The following is a 22,753-nucleotide window of genomic DNA, read 5'->3' as shown; positions in this document are numbered from 1 at the left end:
GTATTTCCCCAGTCTCTCATCCTTTTCCTTCATAGCCATATTCTTATGGTATATTTCCTCTTTTCTTGTTCTGTTAGTTTTGTTCTATTAGTCTTAATTTCCATGTTCCTATCTTCCCCACTTCCTCGTTTCTTTCCTCAACAGTTTGGATGTTTTCCTCCCCCTCTTATATCCTTACAATAAAGAGTTTAACTAAGGCCAAGGTTTTTGTGGTTTTCGTTATTCAGAATCTGAGAGAAAACAGCGAAAGATTCTCCAGAGCTGGGAAAGCACAAGGCTTTTGCCTTTATCTGGTCATATCAAATGAACAGGAACCACTCTCTCAGGATGGTATTATCAGGTTAAGTGATAAGGGTGAGCAGGAAGGACTCAGGCGCAGTGGCCCACATTTTTTAAAAAGGCAGGGACAGGGGCATGGGAAGAAAAACAAATTAGACCTTATCAGGATCCTTGCCATTCTTCAAACAAGCATCTCTAAAAAACAATCAAGCAAGTTGTCAATTTGGCTAAAAATCAGCAATGCTTTAATATAATAAGATGGTACTGTCACTCCTTAACTTCTAAACAAATAACTGAAGAACCTAACTATATTATATAGCCATAAAGAAATAAAGGCTATTTTATCATAATTTGATTATGCTACAAAGCACTATGCATAGCAATTCGTGGATCTAATTTTAGTTGTAATAATCTCTTGCCCTGTTATGTAAATGGGAAAAGACTTTCTACAGGCTTCAGATAGAGATAAGCTTAGGATGGAAAGCATGCAAAAGCCATGGTTCAATTACTCTAAAGTGATCTGCATCATATGTTACAGTACATCTTTCTGCCTTTGCACAAAAGCTAGTATCTGCTGCAAATTAACTACCCTTGTCTAAATGCTTACGGATGCCCTCTGAGAGTTTACTGATTCAAATTCAACCCAAGTTGCACAACTACAAGATAACAGGGGGCATTGAAAAATTTCACAAATACTTCCTTCTTCCATAAGTGTCCCCCCCCTCCACCGCAATTTTTGCCCTTCTGTTTCAAAACAAGACATGCTGACCTTTTTCACCAAGTACACGTGCTTGCTGCCAGTTCTGTGGTCTCACCCATTGTGCATCAGGGTTGACCACCAGGACTGTCCCATTTCACCTAAATCTCTTCAGGCAACATAGGCGCAAGTCCTGACCTGACCTCTGAGTGGACATAATTCTGACTCCAAACTTCATATCTTGGAATGCAAAAGGGGAGAGACAGAAAGACCTGTTCCCCAGGGCTCTTTAGTTGTTCTTTGAAATGAAGTTTATAATATTCCAAAATACTAGCTCTCCCCAGGTGGGACAGGCCTTCAGTGACAGCTGGAACCACCCACTGGAACTGCCAGGCTCCCCTCTTCACTGGCTCTTTTCCTTCACCTCTCTCCAGGGCAGCTCTATGCGCTCCTACTGCAGACTCTCTCCCCTCTCGGTGCAAACCACTATCAACACACCTCCAGGGCTTCACCATGTGGTTAGAAATGGCCCTTAGGGGCAGGCATAAGATGTCCTGGGGGAGGGCCTTCCTTGGCCCAGTTTAAGTCAGATGCTGCCCCCACATGGGCCTCCTCACACCACTCACCATGGCAGGAGGGAGTGTATTGCAATATATTTCCACTCTGCATGGGCTATGGCTTTCTGAGTTTGCAAGAAGGTGGGAAGAAAAACAACTAAGTGTTAAATAGTGATACTTGATGCCAAGCGTATCTTTGTTCATCTTTCCCCCTTCAGTATATCTATTTATCTAATATATCTATCTATCTATTTTTGGCTACACCAAAAGTGGCATGTGGCATCTTAGATCCCCAACCAGGAATTGCAGTGGAAGTACACAGTCTTAATTACTTGACTGCCAGAGAAGTCCCCCCTTCAATTTAAAAATAACTATTGTTTCCAAAATTGTCCCTTTATTCCTGTATTCTATTTCTATTATTGCTCCATGGGGGAAAAATATTTGTCTATACATAATTTCTATTAATCTAGAGATTAAATATTCTTAGAGAATGGCCAGGCTGGGACATGAGACCTACTATTGATTAATTTACATTAGAACTGTGATATGCAAGCAATACGTGAGAGAACATAGAAGGCCTACTGTTCTATTTGCTGACTTTCTATATCTGTCCCTTCTAGAAGAGCTGTCCTCACCCAGAACTCCATGCCCACTCCACTTTCACCTCAAGAAGCATAATAATTGTAAATATCAAACACTTTGCTAAATAATCTGTGGTATTTTTTTTTCCTCTCATTTCTTCATAAGTACTGGGAATTAACCACAAACCTCAATACTCAAATATGAAATTCTATATAATTTTTGGAATCTATTAGTAAAGAGAGAAGTTATTTTAACCCACATTACAGTATGTTTTTTCACCCATCCCTCCAAAAAAGCTTTCTTGCACTTTACAAGCTTTTTTTCCTGCAAACACATTGCTGTTACAAGGTGGGTAGTCAGGTAAGGGAGCATGCGCTTTAATTCACATCTTGATTAGGCCACCTGCTGGCTGTGTGGCATGGATTGGGTCATTTAGTGTCTCTGGGCACCACTATTTCCATCTATGCTGTAATAGTAATACAATAAAATATGCAGAGATAGTAAACTATAAAGTGATATACAAAAATAAGGTAAGAGAAGGTATTGTGTCAATCAAGATTCAACCAGAATATATATGTACTTTATACTTTTGTATTTACTTATATATACATCCTTACATAAATAATTATACATATATGTGCTCATGCTTAGTCATGTCCAACTCATTGTGACCCCATGGACTGTAAAACCCAGCAGGCCCCTCTGTCTGTGGAACTTTCCAGGCAAGAAAACGGGAGTGGGCTGCCATTTCCTACTTCAGGGTTTGATACATGTATATACATCCAGAACAGAGAAGGCAATGGCACCCCACTCCAGTACTCTTGCCTGGAAAATCCCATGGACGGAGGAGCCTGGTAGGTTGCAGTCCATGAGGTTGCTAAGAGTCGGACATGACTGAGCGACTTCACTTTCACTTTTCACTTTCATGTGCTGGAGAAGGAAATGGCAACCCACTCCAGTGTTCTTGCCTGGAGAATCCCAGGGACGGCGGAGCCTGGTGGGCTGCCATTTCTGGGGTCGCACAGAGTCGGACACAACTGAAGTGACTTAGCAGCAGCAGCATACATCCCGAAATAAAATATCTATACATACATACATGCACCTGTGTGTATGTGTATATGTTTAATACAGGGGAATCCTGGCTCACTAGTCTCTGCCAGGCAGTAACCACATCACCTACTGGAGCCCAAAGTGCACAGCCAGGCAGAACTGAAGATCATAAAAGGCTGAGCCCCCAAAAGAAGAGACTAAAACATGTCTATTCTTGCCTCTGATGTTGGTGACAAGGGTATGCTGCAGAACTGAGGGCCCCTCACCACAGAGCAGAACATGGGCACCTGCTTCAGGGAGTCAGAAACTGGAAAAAAAGATCAGAGGAAAGGGAGGGCAATTGTAGGCACACTTGGTGTTTCATTCCAAGGACACAAATGTAGATTATGGTTTTCCTTCCTATCTGCTACCTGGAATACAATGGCCTATTTTCTCTTTAGAGGACTTGAGCCTGATTAGGTCAGGTCCACCCAGGCTATTATCCCTTTTGATTAACTCAAAATCAACTTATTTGGGATTTTAATTACATCTAAAAAACTTCTTCACTGAAGCAACTAAACTAGTACTTGCCCAAATGTGTAGAGGAAGGTGTGTGTGTGTGTGTGTGCTACAAAATGGCTGCTGTCTCTCTTCCACTCTACAGGTCTTGTGAAAGCAACCCCCTTGAAGCCTTCCTGAACTAGAAGTAAACTAAAGAGGGAGTTCTGGGCAAGCTAGTTCAGCAGAATCAACACACCTCAAAGCCATCTCATAAACTGCACTAATAATTTATATCCTAGGTGCAAATCAAACTACAATGAAGCACCACCTCACAATGGTCAGAATGGCCATTATGAAGAAGTCTACAAAATAACAAATGACAGGGTGGGGTGAAAAAGGAACCCTACTACACCACTGGCAGGAATGTAAACTGGTACAGCCACTACGGAAAACAGTATGGAGGTTCCTTAAAAACTAAAAATAGAGTTACATATCATCCAGCAATCCCACTCATATATCCAGTGTGTGTTTTTAGTCATTCAATTGTGTCTGACTTTTTGCGACTCCATGGACTGTAGCCTGCCAGGCTCCTCTGTCCATGAGATTTCCCAGGCGAGAATACTGGTGTGGGTTACCACTCCCTCTCCAGAGGATCTTCCTGATTCATGGATTGAACCCAGGTCTTCTGATTGCAGGCGGATTTTTTTTTTTAAAGCATTTTAAATTTTTTTTAGCCGTACTCTGTGGCATGTGGGATCTAGTTCCCTGACCAGGGATCAAACTCGAGCCCCCTGCACTAGAAGCTCAGAGTCTTAACCACAGGACCACCAGGGAAGTCCCAAGGCGGATTCTTTACCATCTGAGCCACCAGGGAAGCCCCTTACATGCAGATGAAACTATAATTCAAAAAGATACATGCATCCCTATGTTTATAGCAGCAGCACTACTTAAAAAGCCGATACATGGAAACAACTCAGGTGCTCATCAACAGAAAATTGGTTTAAGAAGATGTGGCATACACACACACACAGGCACACATATATATATAATGGATTATTACTCAGCCATAAAAAAGAATGAACAACGCCATTGGCAGGGTGGATCTAGAGATTATCATACTAAATGAAATAAGTCAGACAGAAAGATAAATACCATATGATATCACATATATGTGGTATCTATAATATGATATATATGAACCTATCTATGAAACAGAAACAGATACACAGACATCGAGAAGAGACTTATGGTTGCTGTGGGGGGGAGGGAAAGTTTGGGAGATCGGGATTAGCAGATGCAAACTAGTATACACAGGATGGGTAAACAACAAGAAACTATATTCCATACCCTGCAACAAACTGTAATGGAAAAGCATATGAAAAAGAAAACAATATATAGGTATGTATAACTGAATCACTTTGCTGCACAGCAGAAACTAACACAACACTGTAAATCAACTATACTTCAATTTTTACAAAGGGAACGCTTTCTGTCCAAGAAGACAAATAGAAACACTCTACTACACAAAGGCCCAGGGGGTCATTCTCTGTGCCTGTTATTCCCCTCCCCCTGCCCACCCCAGACGTGATCTCTTGCATCCACTCTTCCTGACAGCACCACCTCTCTGTGGTTACTTGGTCCTCAGTGGGAGAGCGCACATGGAGGGGACTTGCCCTTCATCACCCTGCTCCCCGCCGGTCCTGACCATTAGCAATGCAGTCAGCTAGTGATGCCCTAGTTTGAACATAAAACAGCGTCGCCACATCACTATGTTTCCTTTCCTTTTGGACAAAGGATGCTTTTCTTCCTTCTTTAGAAGTCAGTCTGGGCCCTTCTACGCTCTTGCAGTGCTTTTCTCACCCTAAGCTTGGCTTTGGGGAACAGGTTCAACATGTATTTTTAAAACACATTCTCCTCGCCACTGTTTCTCTCTTCACTCTTCTGAACTGTACAAAATATACAGGTCAGAGCACAGTAAGGATGGGGCTATTTGAGGAATTTGTTTTCAGTGCAGTCACAAAATAAACTTAACTAGACCTTGTGGTATTTCTTGATAATTCATCTTTACTAGTGGAAGAAACTTTTGACACTATAGGTTCCCAGGATCCGGACTAAAATGCAGTTTGATTTGTTGTCCGTTCTCACTCGAGTATTGAGGGTCATTTTCACAAGCTATAGATTCTGGCTTTTGCCAAACAGCTCCCATACCCGGACCTGAGGAGACAACAAAGGCCACATTTAGTCCCTCCACATGGAGTCAGTTTTCCTGCCCGCACTGCAATGAGGCTGTGTCTACTTTCCATAATGAGTTCTTACTTTGTCCTCAGTGGCCAAGCCTCTGCCACATAGCCCTATCCTAATATCCTGGATCTCCATGCTAATTTTCTGCTTTACTCTCTGCTTCAGTCCTGATACCTAAAAAGCCAGCACTTTTGACGTTCAGGCCTTCCAAGGGTTGTCAACTGCCTCGAAATACCAGTTGATGTGACTGGGTGTCCATTATTTATGGCTGGATCTCCTGGAAGAAGCCTTCATTATATCTGCCTGCATCACTCCTTCTTTGCCACCAGCAGTCATAAAACAGCCTTTGTCTGCTCCCTCCTCAATATCCTAGTCACCTGCTGATATGTGCATATCTTGCCTATTTGTGGGTCAGTCTCACACTGACTGCCTAATTGTTCCAAAGGCCTCTGAATAGCTACTGCCAGCACTTCTCCCGGGAGCTCACCCCCTTCTCAGTTCTGAGCCCTACCAGGCAGGTCCATTTTACCAGTGATCAAACAGTTGTGGTTTCTAACTATGAACATGTGATTTTTTTCACAGAGATGCAAAAATTCTGTTGAAACCAAAGTATACCAAACATCAACATGAATCAGCCGTAGGTTTACCCACGTCGATGTTTGGTAGAAACCAATGCAATACTGTAAAGCAATTATCCTTCAACTAAAAATAAAAAATCAGAAAAAAAGATAATACAGAAAGACAAAAAAAAAAAAAGAAAGCAAAGTATATTAAGAATAAATTTCACAAAATCTTTGTTTCTACATTTGCAAAGTAATTCAATACAGAGCTCCTGAACACCTTAATGAAGTAATTACAGATGCTGATTAGAATGTACTTTATAATTAGTATAGATAGGGCTTCCTTCCTTCCTCCCTTTTCCTTTTCTTTCTTACTCTGAAAGATACAGCTTGAGCCGGAAATTGTGCTAAGCACAGGGAATATAAGATAAATTTATATAAGATACATGCACAAACACATGTTATTGGCCCCTTAGGTTTTTGCATCATAAAGGTTGAGACAAATAAAAAACAAATAACTCAGCTCATGACAAGAGCCTACAGAAATGAAAGTGCTTGATTTTGTCTAGAAGTGGGGGAGGCATTTTAAAAAAACAAATTTGAATTGACTCTTGAAGAATGGTTAAGATGAGTTTAGTAGACAAATAAGGTGAGAAAAGGACTTTCTAGGTAGATGAATAGAAGGACAGAGACCTAAAGAAGACGGCAATACATTTTGGGAACTGCAGGGAGTTCCACATTGCTAGCATTCAGGGTTGGTCCAGGAGTGGTTGGAAGCAATTAGTCTGAAAAAGCAGACAGGTCTGAAATCATAAAGTTCCTTGTAAGTAATGCTATGAAATCAGGACTTTATCCTGCAAGTGATGAGAAGTTATGGGAGGATTGTAAGTAGTAGAGTGATGTGAATTTGTTTTATATTTAATCAGAGGATATATAGAAGAGAGAAATGGGAATAATTAGAAAATTTCCAGAAAAGTTCAAACAGAAAGTTCTGAAAACCTAAAATAAGGTGACTGATAAGGAAACAGAAAGGCAGGGTAACAGAAATAGAAATGTACAGCCCAGAACCTCTTTAAAGATGAAGCCTTTGCCATTTCTATACAACGTGGAACAACTCAGAAGCCATTATAGTTCCCAAGATCCTTGTGGCCTACGTTATAGGGCCTGCCTCACAGCTCAGCTTCCCCCTTCTGCCCAATCCTACTTCCTTCCCTTTTCTTCCACAGATACTGATTCAAAGCAGAATCTACATCCCAAAGAACCCAACCTGTAAGAGAGGAGGTGTCAAAACAGGGGTCAGTTCAGTTCAGTCGCTCAGTCATGTCCAACTCTTTGCAACCCCGTGGGCTGCAGCACACCAGGCTTCCCTGTCCATTGCCAACTCCTGGAGATTGCTCAAACTCACACCCATCATGTAGGTGATGCCATCCAACCATCTCATCCTCTGTTGTCTCCTTCTCCTCCTGCCCTCGATCTTTCCCAGCATCAGGGTCTTTTCAAATGAGTCAATTCTTCACATCATGTGGACAAAGTGTTGGAGCTTCAGCATCAGTCCTTCCAATGAATATTCAGGACTGATTTTCCTTAGAATTGACTGTTGTATCTGCTCGCAGTCCAAGGGACTCTCAAGAGTCTTCTCCAACACCACAGTTCAAAAGCATCAATTCTTTGCCACTCAGCTTTCTTTATGGTCCAACCCTCTCATCCATACATGACTACTGGAAAAACCATAGCTTTGACCAGATGGACCTTTGTTGGCAAAGTCTCTGCTTTGTAATATGGTGTCTAGATTGGTCATAGCTTTTCTTCCAAGGAGCAAGCATCTTCTAAATTCATGGCAGAAGTCACCATCTGCAGTGATTTTGGAGCCCAAGAAAATAAGTGAAAGTGAAGTTGCTCAGTCGTGTCTGTCCCTTTGCCACCCCATGGACTATATAGCCTACCAGGCTCATCAGTCTGTGGACTTTTCCAGGCAAGCGTACTGGAGTGGGTTGCCATTTTCTTCCCCAGGGGATCTTCCTGACCCAGGGATTGAACCCAGGTCTCCTGCATTGCAGGCAGACGCTTTACCTTCTGAGCCACCAGGGAAGCAAGAAAATAAAGTCTGTCACTGTTTCCATTGTTTTCCCATCTATTTGCCATGAAATGATGGAACCAGACGCCATGATATTCAGTTTTTCAATGTTGAGTTTTAAGCCAGCTTTTTCACTCTCCTCTTTCACTTTCATCAAGAGGCTCTGTAGTTCCTCTTCACTTTCTGCCATAAGGGTGGTATTATCTGCATATCTGAGGTTATTGATATTTCTCCCGGCAATCTTGATTTCAGCTTTTGCTTCATCCAGCCTGGCATTTTGCATGATATATTCTGCATATAAGTTAAATAAACAGGGTGACAACATACAGCCTTAAGGTATTCCTTTCCCAATTTGGAAACAGTCCGTTGTTCCATGTCCGGTTCTAACTGTTGCTTCTTGACCTGCATACAGATTTCTCAGGAGGCAGGTCAGGTGGTCTAGTATTCTCATCTCTTGAAGAATTTTCCACAGTTTGTTGTGATCCACACAGTCAAAGGCTCTAGCGTAGTCAATGAAGCAGAAGTAGATGCCTTTCTGGAACTCTCTTCCTTTTTCTATATCCAATGGATGCCGGCAATTTGATCTCTGGTTCCTCTGCCTTTTCTAAATCCAGCTAGAACATCTGGAAGTTCTCAGTTCATGTACTGTTGAAGCCTAGCTTGGAGATTTTTCAACATTACTTTGCTAGTGTGAAATGAGTGCAATCGTGCAGCAGTTTGAAAATTCTTTGGCATTGCCTTTCTTTGGGATTAGGATGAAAACTGACCTTTTCCAGTCCTGTGGCTACTGCTGAGTTTTCCAAATTTGCTGGCATACTGAGTGCAGCACTTTCACAGCATCATCTTTTAGAACTTGAAATAGGTCAACTGGAATTCCATCACCTCCACTAACTTTATTTGTAGTGATGCTTTCTAAGGCCCACTTGACTTCACACTCCAAGATACCTGGCTCTAGGTGAGTGATCATACTATTGTGGTTATCTGGGTCATGAAGATCTTTTTTTGTATAGTTCTTCTGTGTATTCTTGCCACCTCCTCTTAATATCCTCTGCTTCTGTTAGGTCCATACTCTTTCTGTCCTTTATTGAAACCATCTATGCATGAAATGTTCCCTTGGTATCTCTGATTTTCTTGAAGAGATATCTAGCATTTCCCATTCTATTGTTTTCCTCTATTTTTTGCATTAATCACTTAGGAAGGCTATCTCATCTCTCCTTGCTATTCATCAGAACTCTGCATTTAGATAGAAATATCTTTCCTTTTCTCCTTTGCCTTGAGCTTCCCTTCTTTTTCTCAAGTATTTGTAAGGCCTCCTCAGACAATCATTTTGCCTTTTTTGCATTTCTTTTTCTTGGGGATGGTTTTGATCACAGCCTCCTGTACAATTTTCTAAACCTCCGTCCATAGTTCTTCAGGCAAGATGGGGTAGAAGCAATTAAATTTAGAGGTGAGTTATATGTGGAGTTGAGAGAAATGAAGGAATTTGAGGACTTCAAGAGCTTAGATTGATGCCAGGGTGATATATGGTACAGCCAACTCAAGTGGATCACATCCAAAGATAACAGAAGAATGGATTCTGGTGAAAGTTCCTATTGGACATTTAAAAAAAAAGTTCACTATGCATCTGGCTAGTGGAGCATGGGTGAGAACAGGGTACAGAGAAACCCTTTGGTATCTGTAGAACATAAATAATAGCTATAGGTGCAGATGCATATGAGAATATGAATGTGGAGAGTAAGGTGGAAAAAATGAAGGAAGACAGATTTCTAAATGGGTCCAAATCCTCAGTCATTTCAGGTACAATCTCAATCTCCAAACCATTGTGTAATGATGGATGTTCATCTTTTTCTTGGTGATATTCTTTTCTTATTTGGTGTGACCACCTTTAATGGTAAAGAATCTGCCCACAATATGAGACTCAGGTTCCATCCCTGGGTCAGGAAGATCCCCTGGGGAAGGGAATGGCTACCCACTCCAGTATTCTTGCCTGGAGAAACCCATGGACAGAAGAGCCTGGCAGTCTACAGTCCATAGGGTTGCAAAGAATTGGACACGACTGACTAACACTTCACTTTCTTTGTCACTTTCTCCTTTACTGGAATGTAAAGTCATTAAAGGAAATAACTGATTTTGTTCATCTTTTTAGCCCAAAACAAATGAAGTAGGGATTCAATGCTGAATAAGATATGGTACAAATATTAAAACAAAGCAAGTCCAAAATGTAGGTTGAAGTCTTCAGTTCTTTCTAGGCTGAAGATGGTTGCTCTGAAAACTTTGAAGCCTGTGTAACACATATTTTGCTGCTTAATCTATTTTAGCATTTCTTATATTAAAAGATCAGATAATGGTAACATCTGTGTCAAATTTCTGCTCTGTATCCAAAGACCACCTTTATTTCTTGCTGGCTCTCTAGAAAGTCTTCTTTTCATTTTGTATATGCCTTGCAGTTCACTCATCAGCATACGCCAGTCCCAAATGACTCTCTCAACAACTTTTAAGGATCCTCACAGCCAGAAGAACCTCTCAGAGGATCAGAAACAGCTAATACCAGCTTACGGATTCCTTATTACATCCTTACGCATGAATAAAAACAAGCTAGACCTATTATGCAGCTGTTTCCTCTCCACTGGTGACTGGGAACTGATCTAAGAAAAATTCAGGCAAACCAGCACTCCACCTTGTATAACCTTCTCCTGGCAGCTGAATATGTCAACTCATAGCAACTCTACCATACCCTTGCCCCAAATACCCTTGCAAGCCCAGGACTACGCAGTGGGTGAAATTAGCATGTAGGCAGTCCACAAGATCCCTGACAAGTACTGTGCCAGAGCAATTCAACGTCTAGACTAGCTGTTTCAGTCAGGAGATTAACTGGCTTATCTCAACCCCAAGGGCAATCTTTGGCTCACATCCAGGAAGTCGGCAGTTTTCAGGTTAGCCCCTGGCTGATCAAGCCATCCATCAGCTGCTTGCCTAATCCTAGCATCATACACAGAATTACAGAGCAGGACTTTTCTCCACACACTTTGTAGCGTGAACTGTTTTTTCTTTTTCTCAAGGTTTAGTATACCATCTTAAAAAGAAAATTTTTTTCTCAATATTGCTGGGAAATTTCATAAAAATGGTACACCCTTTGGTAACATCACAACAACTCTTTAGCTAGAAAAGAATATTCTAAGTAACAGTAAAATATATAATGATTAATGTAAATATTGAGTTAATAATATTATTTATATTTGGTTACTAGTTGCTATTAATTACTACTATACTGATAATAATCAAGAAAATAGTAAATAAATATTTACATACATATATAATCATTGTGTCTGTGGGTTGTTCAGTCACTAAGTCATGTCTGACTCTGCAGCCCCATGGACTACAGCACGCCACACTTCCCTGTCCTTCACTGTCTCCTGGAGTTTGCTCAAATTCGTGTCCATTGACTCAGTGATACTATCAAACCATCTCATCCTCTGCATCCTTTCCTCTTCCCCTCAATCTTTCCCAGCACCAGGGTTTTTTCCAATGAGTCGGCTCTTCACAACAGGTGGACAAAGTATTGGAACCTCAGCTTCAGTCCTTCCAATGAAGTAAGGATTGACTGGTTTGATTTCCTTGCAGTCCAAGGGACTTTCAAAAGTCTTCTCCAACACCACAGTTCGAAAGCATCAATTCTTTGGCACCCAGGCTTATTTATGATCCAACTCTCAAATCAGTACATGACTACTGTCAAAAGCATAGCTTTGACTATACAGATCTTTGTCAGCAGTGATATCTTTGCTCTATGTGCAATATGTTCCAAATATGATCTTAGGAACATGGCTTACAAAAAAATCAACTGATTCTAGAAAACCAAAACATGTTTCTATTCCTTCATCATTTACAGCTTTTTTCTTCAAAGTCATTTTCTTAATGACCATTCTTAAATGGGCCACAGTGATTTGGCCCAAAAAATTGTTGAGTATTATCAGTTTTGAAAATCAGTATAGTGCAAAGGAATGAGTGTGAGAAGCAAAGTTTAAATTCTGACTCAGTTGAACTTGTGTAAATACCAATCCACTCTGGGCTTCAGTTTCCTCCTTGTAAAAGGGGGCAGAGTTGGTAAGGACATCTTAGAGAGGAGCCCTGAGCTCCTGCCCTCCAGTTCTAAACATTCCATCCTCTCAGGGGAGTAGGCAGGGGAACACAGCCCAGGGCAGAGGTAGCCAAAGAAGATGATGACTTCAGAATGGGAGAAAATAATAGCAAATGAAGCAACAGACAAAGGATTAATCTCAAAAATATACAAGCAACTCCTGCAGCTCAATTCCAGAAAAATAAATGACCCAATCAAAAAATGGGCCAAAGAACTAAACAGACGTTTCTCTAAAGAAGAAATACAAATGGCTGACAAACATGAAAAGATGCTTAACATCACTCATTATCAGAGAAATGCAAATCAAAACCACAATGAGGTACCATTACACGCCAGTCAGGATGGCTGCTATCCAAAAGTCTACGAGCAATAAATGCTGGAGAGGGTGTGGAGAAAAGGAAACCCTCTTACACTGTTGGTGGGAATGCAAACTAGTACAGCCGCTATGGAGAACAGTGTGGAGATTCCTTAAAAAACTGGAAATAGAACTGCCATGTGACCCAGCAATCCCACTCCTGGGCATACACACCAAGGAAACCAGATCTGAAAGAGACACGTGTACCCCAATGTTCATCGCAGCACTGTTTATAATAGCCAGGACATGGAAGCAACCTAGATGCCATCAGCAGATGAATGGATAAGAAAGCTGTGGTACATATACACAGTGGAATATTACTCAGCCATTAAAAAGAATACATTTGAATCAGTTCTAATGAGATGGGTGAAACTGGAGCTCATTATACAGAGTGAAGTAAGCCAGAAAGATAAACACCAATATAGTATACTAAGGAATTTAAAAAGATGGTAATGATAATGCTATATGCAGGACAGAAAAAGAGACACAGATGTAAAGAATAGACTTTTGGACTCTATGGGAGAAGGTGAGGGTGGGATGATCTGAGAGAATAGCATTGAAACATGTATACTATCAAGTGTGAAAAAGATCACCAGCCCAGGTTGGATGCATGAGACAAATGCTCGGGGGCTGGTGCACTGGGAAGACCCAAAGGGATGGGATGGGGAGGGAGGTGGGAGGGGGGGATCAGGATGGGGAACACATGTAAATCCATGGCTGATTCATGTCAATGTATGGCAAAAACCACTACAATACTGTAAAGTAATTAGTCTCCAACTAATAAAAATAAATGGAAAAAAAAAAGATGATGAGAAAATTCAAGTAAATAAAGACAAAGCTGGATATATTTCATACAGCCAGTGTTATGAGTGTTGGAAAATCAAAAATTTCAGAAAAAATGTAAAACTTCTTACTTTTACTTTTTTTACTCTCATTTTCATTGTGCAAACATTTGCACATTTGAAAACATCAAGAGGTACTTCTTAAACATGCATTTAACCTGAATAATTGTGTTCTAAAAACAAAGCTATTAAATCAAACGTCAGCACTGAATAAAGCTGCTACTAGGATGATTATTCATTACATTTAATATGTTTGACCCCTAACTTTGCCAGGTATTGTGTAAGAGAGTACTTAAATTATTTTGCTCAATACACCCAACAAGCAGTTTACTTTTGCTACCTATGTGACAGATATTATCCATATCCCTATTTTATAGTAAAAAGAATCTGGAACTTAGAGAGTAAATAACTTGCCCAAAGTCACTCAGTAGCAGATGAGAAATTCTATCAAAAGTCTGTCCAGCTCCAAAGTATAGGTTCTTAACCATAGTATTCAATATATTACTGATATTCAAATTATTAAATTCAAAAATTTATAAAATTATATACAACAATTCTTTGTAAAAATATAATGAAGCCTATAAAACATTCATCAAATTGTAATGCTACTTTATGGGACTTTAATTGGGGCTAGCTAAAGGGCTTTATAGACTCAAAAACTGGAAACTGACTATTGCAATTAGTTGTGCAGAATAAAGCCGGGTTTGAAAGTCCTTCTTGGCATTGAATTTCAAATGTTCCACTTTGAATGAAACAGATGTTGAACTTTAGATTAGTTCAATCTGCATTATATTTAGCCTGTGCACACAGTAAAATAGTACTAACATGGGCACTTACGCTACTGTCTCTTTAGGGACACCTTTCCCCAGAACAGCATCATCTGCAATTTAAAAGAGGTCTTTTCAAAGAAATAAAGGACTTTACTTAGAAGCACAAGTTAGTCTAGTGGTTCTGAACCACGGTCCATCCCATGTTCCGTCTCTTCTAGGAGTATAAAGGGGCACGTCATGTGATAGTAGCCTTCTATCGTATGAAACTCAAAAGTTTAGTGATATTTTCCTGACATTTGTGAATTTAGATTCACCTTTCTTGAAGCCTATTATATGTTCAAACCTATTTTAGGTTTTCATGATGTAAAGTTCCATATATGCACTACTTTTTCAGTAAACTAACGTGGCAAACACCATGGATTTGTGAAGTCCCCACTGCAAATATCTACAGTGTTCTTTAGCATCAGTTCAGATGACTCCTATTCTCTTAATGAGGCTTATCAAACCCAGCCCCAGGTTCATCAGAGATTCAGTTGTTTACTGAAAGCTTGCTTATTCTCTGTTAAAAGGGGTATTAGTGACTGTTAGGTGTTAAAGATACATTAACACCAGACTGTGACTTTCTTCTTGACGTAATCAGAAGGATTAAGTAAGTGTTTAAAAAGGATTAACTTTGGAAATCAGAAGCTATTGGAAGCATTTTATGTAGGGTGAAATGCCTACATAAGTGACAAGAAGTCACTTATTTTCTGGAAAGTGATTCCTCATTTTGTAAGGGACTGAGAAATCTTAATGGTCTCCTATTGATATTTTAGAGAGGATACAGCCAATCTTTTTGGTATCTCTCCCATAAAGTGTATCCTGTTTGTGTTCTGACTCTTTGCGACCCCACGGACTGTAGCCTGCCAGGCTCCTATGTCTATGGAATTTTCCAGGCAAGGACAGTGCAGTGGGTTGTCATTTCCTACTACAGGGGATCTTCCTGACCCAGGGATGGAACCCTTGTCTCTTGTGTCTCCTGCATTGGCAGGCGGATTCTTTACCACTGCACCACCTGGGAAGCCCTTCATAAGGTGTATAATGGTTTCAATGGTTTCCAAAGTAGTCCTATACTTACAACTGGGTATTCTTCAAGGAATGAAAGAACCACACTCATTCATAAATTTTATCCTCCTTGAATATTGATACATGGACAAAAAATATATAGCTTTCCTAGGATAGCTAATTGATTGAAGGTGGTTCTACAAAATAGTAATATTCAAATAATTCAATAAGATTGTTTCAGTACTCTTTCAGGAAAGTGAAAATACTCTACCAAAGTTATTGGACATGAAAAATTTTACAGAGTTGGTGGATATTAAGGTGATCTAGACAACATCATCAATACATGTGAGATGCTTTCTAGATGTTCATGTCTCTTAGATTCACCCCCTTAGCACTGCCACTATAACTCCGACTCCTTTCTAGATTTGGGAGAAGGAAACCGGTCTAAATTCATTCTTATAGCTATGTCTGTTTGTCTGGGGATCATCCAAAGTGCAAAAGAACAAGAACCCAACAGTGGAAAAATCTACACCCCTAGACAGTGTCATGTTGGCCTCCACAACATCTATTCTCCTTTCCTCCTACAACCATTTATTTGGATATTCTCCTATCCCCTACTTCAGTTCCTTGTGGACTGGAAGAGACTTCACCCCTCTGATTCTGCAACTGAAGCCCAAGGACCAGGTTCATCCAACTAATTCCCTAAAGACCATGTTGATTCAGTAATGGCCATCTGAACTAAGCCAGTCTTGTCAGATAAAAGGCAGAGAGTTTGAAAGGAAATAGGATAGAGGCTGCCTGTGAAAACAGCTGAAAGAGGATAAAAGTCTCAGAAAGAGAAACAAAATCTTAGTGAAATCATTTGATCCCTATATCCAACTGTATCTGCGGCCAGAGTGCTTCAGGAATTTTGTGTTATGTGACTCAGGTTTAAGACAGGTTTTCTATCTTACCACGTGCTGCATAAACGGTCTTAACGGATGCCCTACCATAACCTTTATTTTCTCACTTTTTAAAAATGACAGCACAGGAAAAATGAAAATGCCCTCCCCCTAACCCATGCAAATGGTCAGAACAACCACAATAATAAAATCTAGTAGGTTTTCTACAATAGCTAAAATGTGTCCACTCCTCCATGCTAACAGTTTTACGGTTGGTGGCTTCCCCTTGGTTAGCAGTTAAAGGAAGGCCCTTTTCCACAAAAGCATGCTGGGGAAAGAGTTCCACTAGAGCAGGCTGGGTAGGGGCTTCCACCAGGGCATGCTGGGAAAGGGACAAGCAGAACAATTTCAAGACAGTGCTCATACAAATTGATAACATATGATTTTAAATGTGGTGTGACGGATCCCACATGTGCTGAAAACCAAAGAGTGAGAGGGCTTTCATTTTCTAACTACTACTCTCAAATATGAGACATTAGAACAAAAATATAAACCAAAGCAACACCAAAAGTGACATAAGCATAAAAGATATCATTCAGTGCATAAAAATGTTGTGGTTAAAGAAATTCAATGTGATACACTGTTTGTAGAAAAAATTTGAAAGTAGGTCATTTTTTTTTTTTTTTTCAAATTCTTGATTAAAAGCTATTTTCCTCCTTGAAAATGAAAATTGGCTTTATGGTCCTCTACTTGTCAAAGCCATTTAAGTAGATCAGGTTAAAGGTCCTAATTACAACTTGATGGCAGCTTGTGTTTATTCTGACACATGGTCTGACAGGTATACTCTTTGTTTGTTTTAATTTAAAGATAATTTACTACCCATAAAAGGTAAGAGATTAATGGCCCTAGAAACTGAAATCAGCTCTCCATTTACCAACTAGAGAGTCTAATCTAAGGAAGTCTATGTTTCCATACCAATTTGTCTCATAGGTGAAAATGTATTTTGTACTCCACAATCACTCAATCCTTAGCTTTTCTCTTGAGATTGTCCACAAGGGTGCTAATTGCAGTGATGACTCTTGTTAAACTGACATTAAGAATTATTCCAAGTTCTCAACATCACTTTGTATAATCTTGTAACTGGCAGATAGCAATGACTTTTTATCACTGCCATTTTTGAACCAGAAGACTCTATAAATCATTAACAATTCCACAACCACTGAAGGTCCATTTCTTCTGTCTTTCAACGTACTAAAATTTTTTTATATTTACCTCTAAATAAGCATTTGACCTATTCCCAGAGTGGTGCCTTAAACTAAGTCCTCCAGTGTGAGACTATTTATGCAGACACTACTGAGCAAATTAGGAAAGTATTCAAATTGGGTGGATATTATTGTAGATAGACTTCAAATATAAAGACTTATAATCATTTTACTTAGTCAAAAGTTTTTTACACATATGATCTCTACTCAACCATTTGCTGCAATGCATTAAGTATTTAAATTTAAAAAACAAAACTGTAAAAGATGAGAAAACAGACATCTCAATGAGAAAAAAATATGCAAAGAACATGAACAGGTAACCCACAAAAGAAAAATACAAAGATTCAACATATACATATGAGTAAGTAGCTACTCTCACTAATAATAAGTGAAATACTAAATAAACAGTGATAAATTATTTTTCATTTATCAGATTACCAAAGATTGAAAAGAGCAATGATACTTGGTATTGACACTGAGATAGTGCAAGAGGAAATGTAAAATGTCATTATAATTGTGTAAGAGAATGTAACAGTATCTATAAAAATCAATTTTTCAAAGCATTTTTCATTTTTAAAAAGGCATTGTTCATTGCAGCACTATTTACAATAGCTAGAACATGGAAGCAACCTAGATGTCCATCAACAGACGAATGGATAAAGAAGTTGTGGTACATATACACAATGGAATATTACTCAGCCATAAAAAGGAACACCTTTGAGTCAGTTCTAATGAGGTGGTTGAACCTAGAACCTGTTACACAAAGTGAAGTAAGTCAGAAAGAGAAAGATAAATATTGTATTCTAATGCATATATATGGAATCTAGAAAAATGGTACTGAAGAATTTACTTACAGGGCAGCAATGGAGAAACAGACATAGAGAACAGACCTGTGGACATGGGGAGAGGGGAGGAGAAGGTGAGATGTATGGAAAGAGTAACAAGGAAACTTATATTACTCTATGTAAAATAGATCACCAACAGGAATTTGCTGTATGGCTAAGAAACTCATACAGGGGCTCTGTAGCAACCTAGAGGGGTGGGATGGGAGGGAGACGGGAGAGAAGTTCAAAAGGGAGGGGATATACCTATGGCTGATTCAGGTTGAGGTCTGACAGAAAACAACACACTTCTGTAGAGCAACTATCCTTCAATAAAAAAATAAATTGAAAAGTGTACCTAAAAGAAACAATTTAAAAAGTGCAAAAATATCTGAACAAAAATGTTCATGATTACATTAAGCCATATACCAGACAGAAAGCTGCATTGTGTGTGTGTGTGTGCATGTGTGTATGTGTTTTCTCGCCATTGTTTCTTCAGTCTCAAATATAGTGTCTGGCATACCACGCTTGTGCTTGAGCTCAGTCACTCAGCCACGTCAACTCTTTGTAGCCCACCACACACCTCTGTCAATGGGATTTCCCAGACAAGAGTATTGGAGCAGGTTGCCATTTCCTCCTCCAGGGGATCTTCCTGACTCAGGGATTGAACTCTCATTTCCTGTGTCTCTTGCATTGATGGTGGATTCTTTTATCACTGAGCCATCTGGGAAGCTCCCTGACATACCACAGGGATTGAATATTTAATTAATATATGATTTATTATACATTGTCAAAAGATATCATTCTATCTAAATACCTAGCATTATGGCATTGACTAAAATAATGTTATAGTTTTTCAACAGAATATTATGCACCTTTAGAAAATAATGTCACAGTCAATGTTTATCAACATGGAATGACATTTGAAATAAATTATTAAGTTTAAAAATAATATGGTTTAATTTTTTAAAATAAATTTTAAACTTTTTCAGGATATATCATACACATACAAGATTAAAAGTGATACATATGAGTTATGAGGTTTGACTCTTTAATTTATCTGTATGTTCAAAACTTTCTACAAAGGCTATGGATCAAAATCTTATAGTAAAATAAGTGAATTTTTATAAATTCATAACATAAGGAAATTTTTTCTTAAAATAACAAAAGCTGAAATCATAAAGAAGATTAAAATTACATAAAATTTTAAAAGGCTCCATCTTATACTATAAATTATTAGTTTGGAGATTATATTAAAAGGGAAAAGTCTTTGTCTTTTAAAGATACATATTGAAATATTTACTGATTAAATGATACAATGCATGGGATTTCTTCAACACACTCAGAAGTTGGGAATAAATAAAGTAGAAGAACTGAGGAGAGGGATTAGGCATGAGCTGATAGTTGTTGAAGCTGGGCAATAAAAAGTGGTTTTTATGTATGTGTGTTATCTCTATTTTTTTGTATGTGTTTTAAAGTTCACATCATATAAAAATTATAATACAGTAAACAAAAGTTATAGAGAACCACGTACTGTGGAAAATAGTTCCACAGTTGAACAAGAACAAGAAATGAACAAGAAATTAAATAAATTCTTAGTATATAATTAACTTATAAATCAATTAAAACTATTAACTATTAACTTGGCAAGTACATGGAATGACAATCCACCAAAGCAAAAAAGGAAATGACAATGACCAAAAAGCATATGAAAATAATTGTATCTTATATAATAAAATATATGTCTAAAAATTGAAGAAATTTTATTTAAAATGAGATGAAATTTCTCAACTAATAATGCTGTTTCAAAATGACAAAAACTTATTTCTGACTTGAGCGAAATGGTAATTTGAGCCAGTGCCATGCTGTTTTGGTTACTGTAGATTTCTAGTACAGTATAAAGTCAGTGAGCATGATTTTCAGCTCCACTCTTCTTTCTCAAGATGGTTTTGGCTATTTGGGTTCTTTCACGTTTCCAAACAAATTTTAAAATTTTTGTTCTAATTCTGAAAAATGCCATTGATAATTTTATAGAGATGCCACTGAATCTGACACTGTCTTGTATAATATGGTCATTTTAATAATATTGACTCTTCTAATCAAATAATACAGTACATCTCTCCATCTGTTTGTGTCATCTTCAATTTTTTCAGTCAGTGTCTTATAGTTTTTAGATTACAGATATCTTTTGCCTGTAGGGAGGTTTATTCCTAGGTTTGTTGGGTTTTTTTTTTGTATAATGGTAAATGGAATTATTTCCTTAGTTTCTCTTTCTGATATTTCATTGTTAACACACAGAAATGTAAAAGATTTCTGTATATTAATTTTGTATCCTGAAACTTCACTGAATTCACTGATTAGCTCTAGTAGTTTTCCAGTGGCATCTTTAAGATTTTCTGTGTATACTGTCATGTCATCTGCAAACAGTGGCAGTTTTACTCCTTTTTCAATCTGGATTTCTTCTATTTCATTTTCTTCTCTGATTGCTGTGGCTAGGATTTCCAAAACTATGTTGAATAAAGGTGGCAAAAATGGACACCTTTGTCTTTTTCCTGATCTCAGAGGGAATGCTTTGAGCTTTTCATCACTGAGTATGATGTTAGTTAAGGGTTTGTCATATACAGTCTTTATTATTTGAAGTATGTTCCCCCTATGCCCACTTTCTGGAGAGTTTTTGTCATAAATTGATGTTGAATTTATCAAAAGCTTTTTCTGCATCTACTGAGATGATCATTTTATTCTTCAACTTGCTAAGGTGGTGTACAACAGTGATTGATTTCCAGATATGGAAAAAAATTGTTGCATGCCTAGGATAAATTCCATTTGATTATGTTATATAATCCTTTTAATATATTGTTGGATTCAGTTTGCTAGAAATCAAAACAGTATGATACAGGAACAAAGACACACAGATCAACAGAACAAGATAGAAAGCTCAGAAATAAACCAGTGCACTATGGTCAACTGATCTATAACAAAGGAGGCAAGAATATACAATGGAGAAAAGACAGTCTCTTTGATAAGTGGTGCTGGGAAAACTGAACAGCTCTATGTATAAGAATGAAAAGTAGAACATTCTCTAACAACATACACAAAAATAAATTCAAAATAGATTAAAGACATAAGTGTAAGACCAGATACTATAAAACTCCTAGAGGAAAATAGGCAGAACACTCTGTGACATAAATTGCAACAAGATCTTTTTTGATCCAACTCCTAGAATAATGGAAACAAAAGCAAAAATAAACAAATGGAACCTAATTAAACTTAAAAGCTCTTGCACAGCAAAGGAAACCATAAACAAAATGAAAAGACAGCCCATGGAGTGGGAGAAAATATTTGTAAATGATGCAACTGACAAGGAATTAACTTTGAAAATATACAAACAATTTATAGAGCTCAATATCAAAATAACAGAAAGCCCAACAACAAAATGGGCATGGGGCCGCCATGATGGCTCAGTGGTAAAGAATTTGCCTGCCAATGCAGGAGACATGGGTTCCATGCCTTGTCCGGGAAGATCCCACATGTCACGCAGCAACTAAGCCTGTGGGCCACAACTATTGAGCGTGTGCTCTAGAGCCCAGGAACTGCAACTACTGAAGCCCATGCAACCTGCAAGGAGTTCAAATCAGTCAGTCCTAAAGGAAATCAACCCGAATATTCATTGGAAGGACTGATGCTGAAGCTGAAGCTCCAGTATTTTGTCCACTTGATGCAAAGGGCTGACTCATTAGAAAAGTCGTTGATGTTGGGAAAGATTGAAGGCAGGAGGAGAAGGGGACGACAGACGATGAGATGGCTGGGTGGCATCACCGACTCAATTGAGATGAGTTTGAGCAAACTCCGGGAGTTGGACAGGGAAGCCTGGCGTGCTGCAGTCCATGGGGTCGCAAAGAGTCAGACACGACTGAGCGACTGAATGGAATTGAATGCACCTGACAGCCTGCTCTGCAACAAGAGAAGCCACTGCAATGAGAATCCCACGTACCACAACTAGAGTGTAGCCCTACTCACCACAACGAGAGAAAAGCTGCGCAGCAACAAAGACCCAGAACAGACAAAAATAAACAAATAAATAAAATCACTTTAAAAAATGGGCAGAAGACCTACCTAAACAGAC

At 38.8% G+C, this 22,753-nt stretch overlaps 1 protein-coding gene across 1 annotated transcript in view; it reads right to left on the bottom strand.

Annotated features, from left to right (window-relative positions):
• Nucleotides 1-22,753, bottom strand: part of LOC122440808 — a 175,573-nt gene that overhangs the window by 37,268 nt on the left and 115,552 nt on the right. Inside the window, exon 6 of the mRNA XM_043467514.1 lies at nt 18,664-18,699. Within this exon, the coding sequence (XP_043323449.1) occupies nt 18,664-18,699 (36 nt within the window). The remainder of the gene's footprint in view (nt 1-18,663; nt 18,700-22,753) is intronic.

Source organism: Cervus canadensis, chromosome 4 (genome assembly GCF_019320065.1).
Source record: "Cervus canadensis isolate Bull #8, Minnesota chromosome 4, ASM1932006v1, whole genome shotgun sequence".
Lineage (NCBI taxonomy): Eukaryota > Metazoa > Chordata > Mammalia > Artiodactyla > Cervidae > Cervus > Cervus canadensis.
The sequence above is the reverse complement of the archived record's forward strand: the minus strand, read 5'-3'. Positions and strand labels throughout refer to the sequence as shown.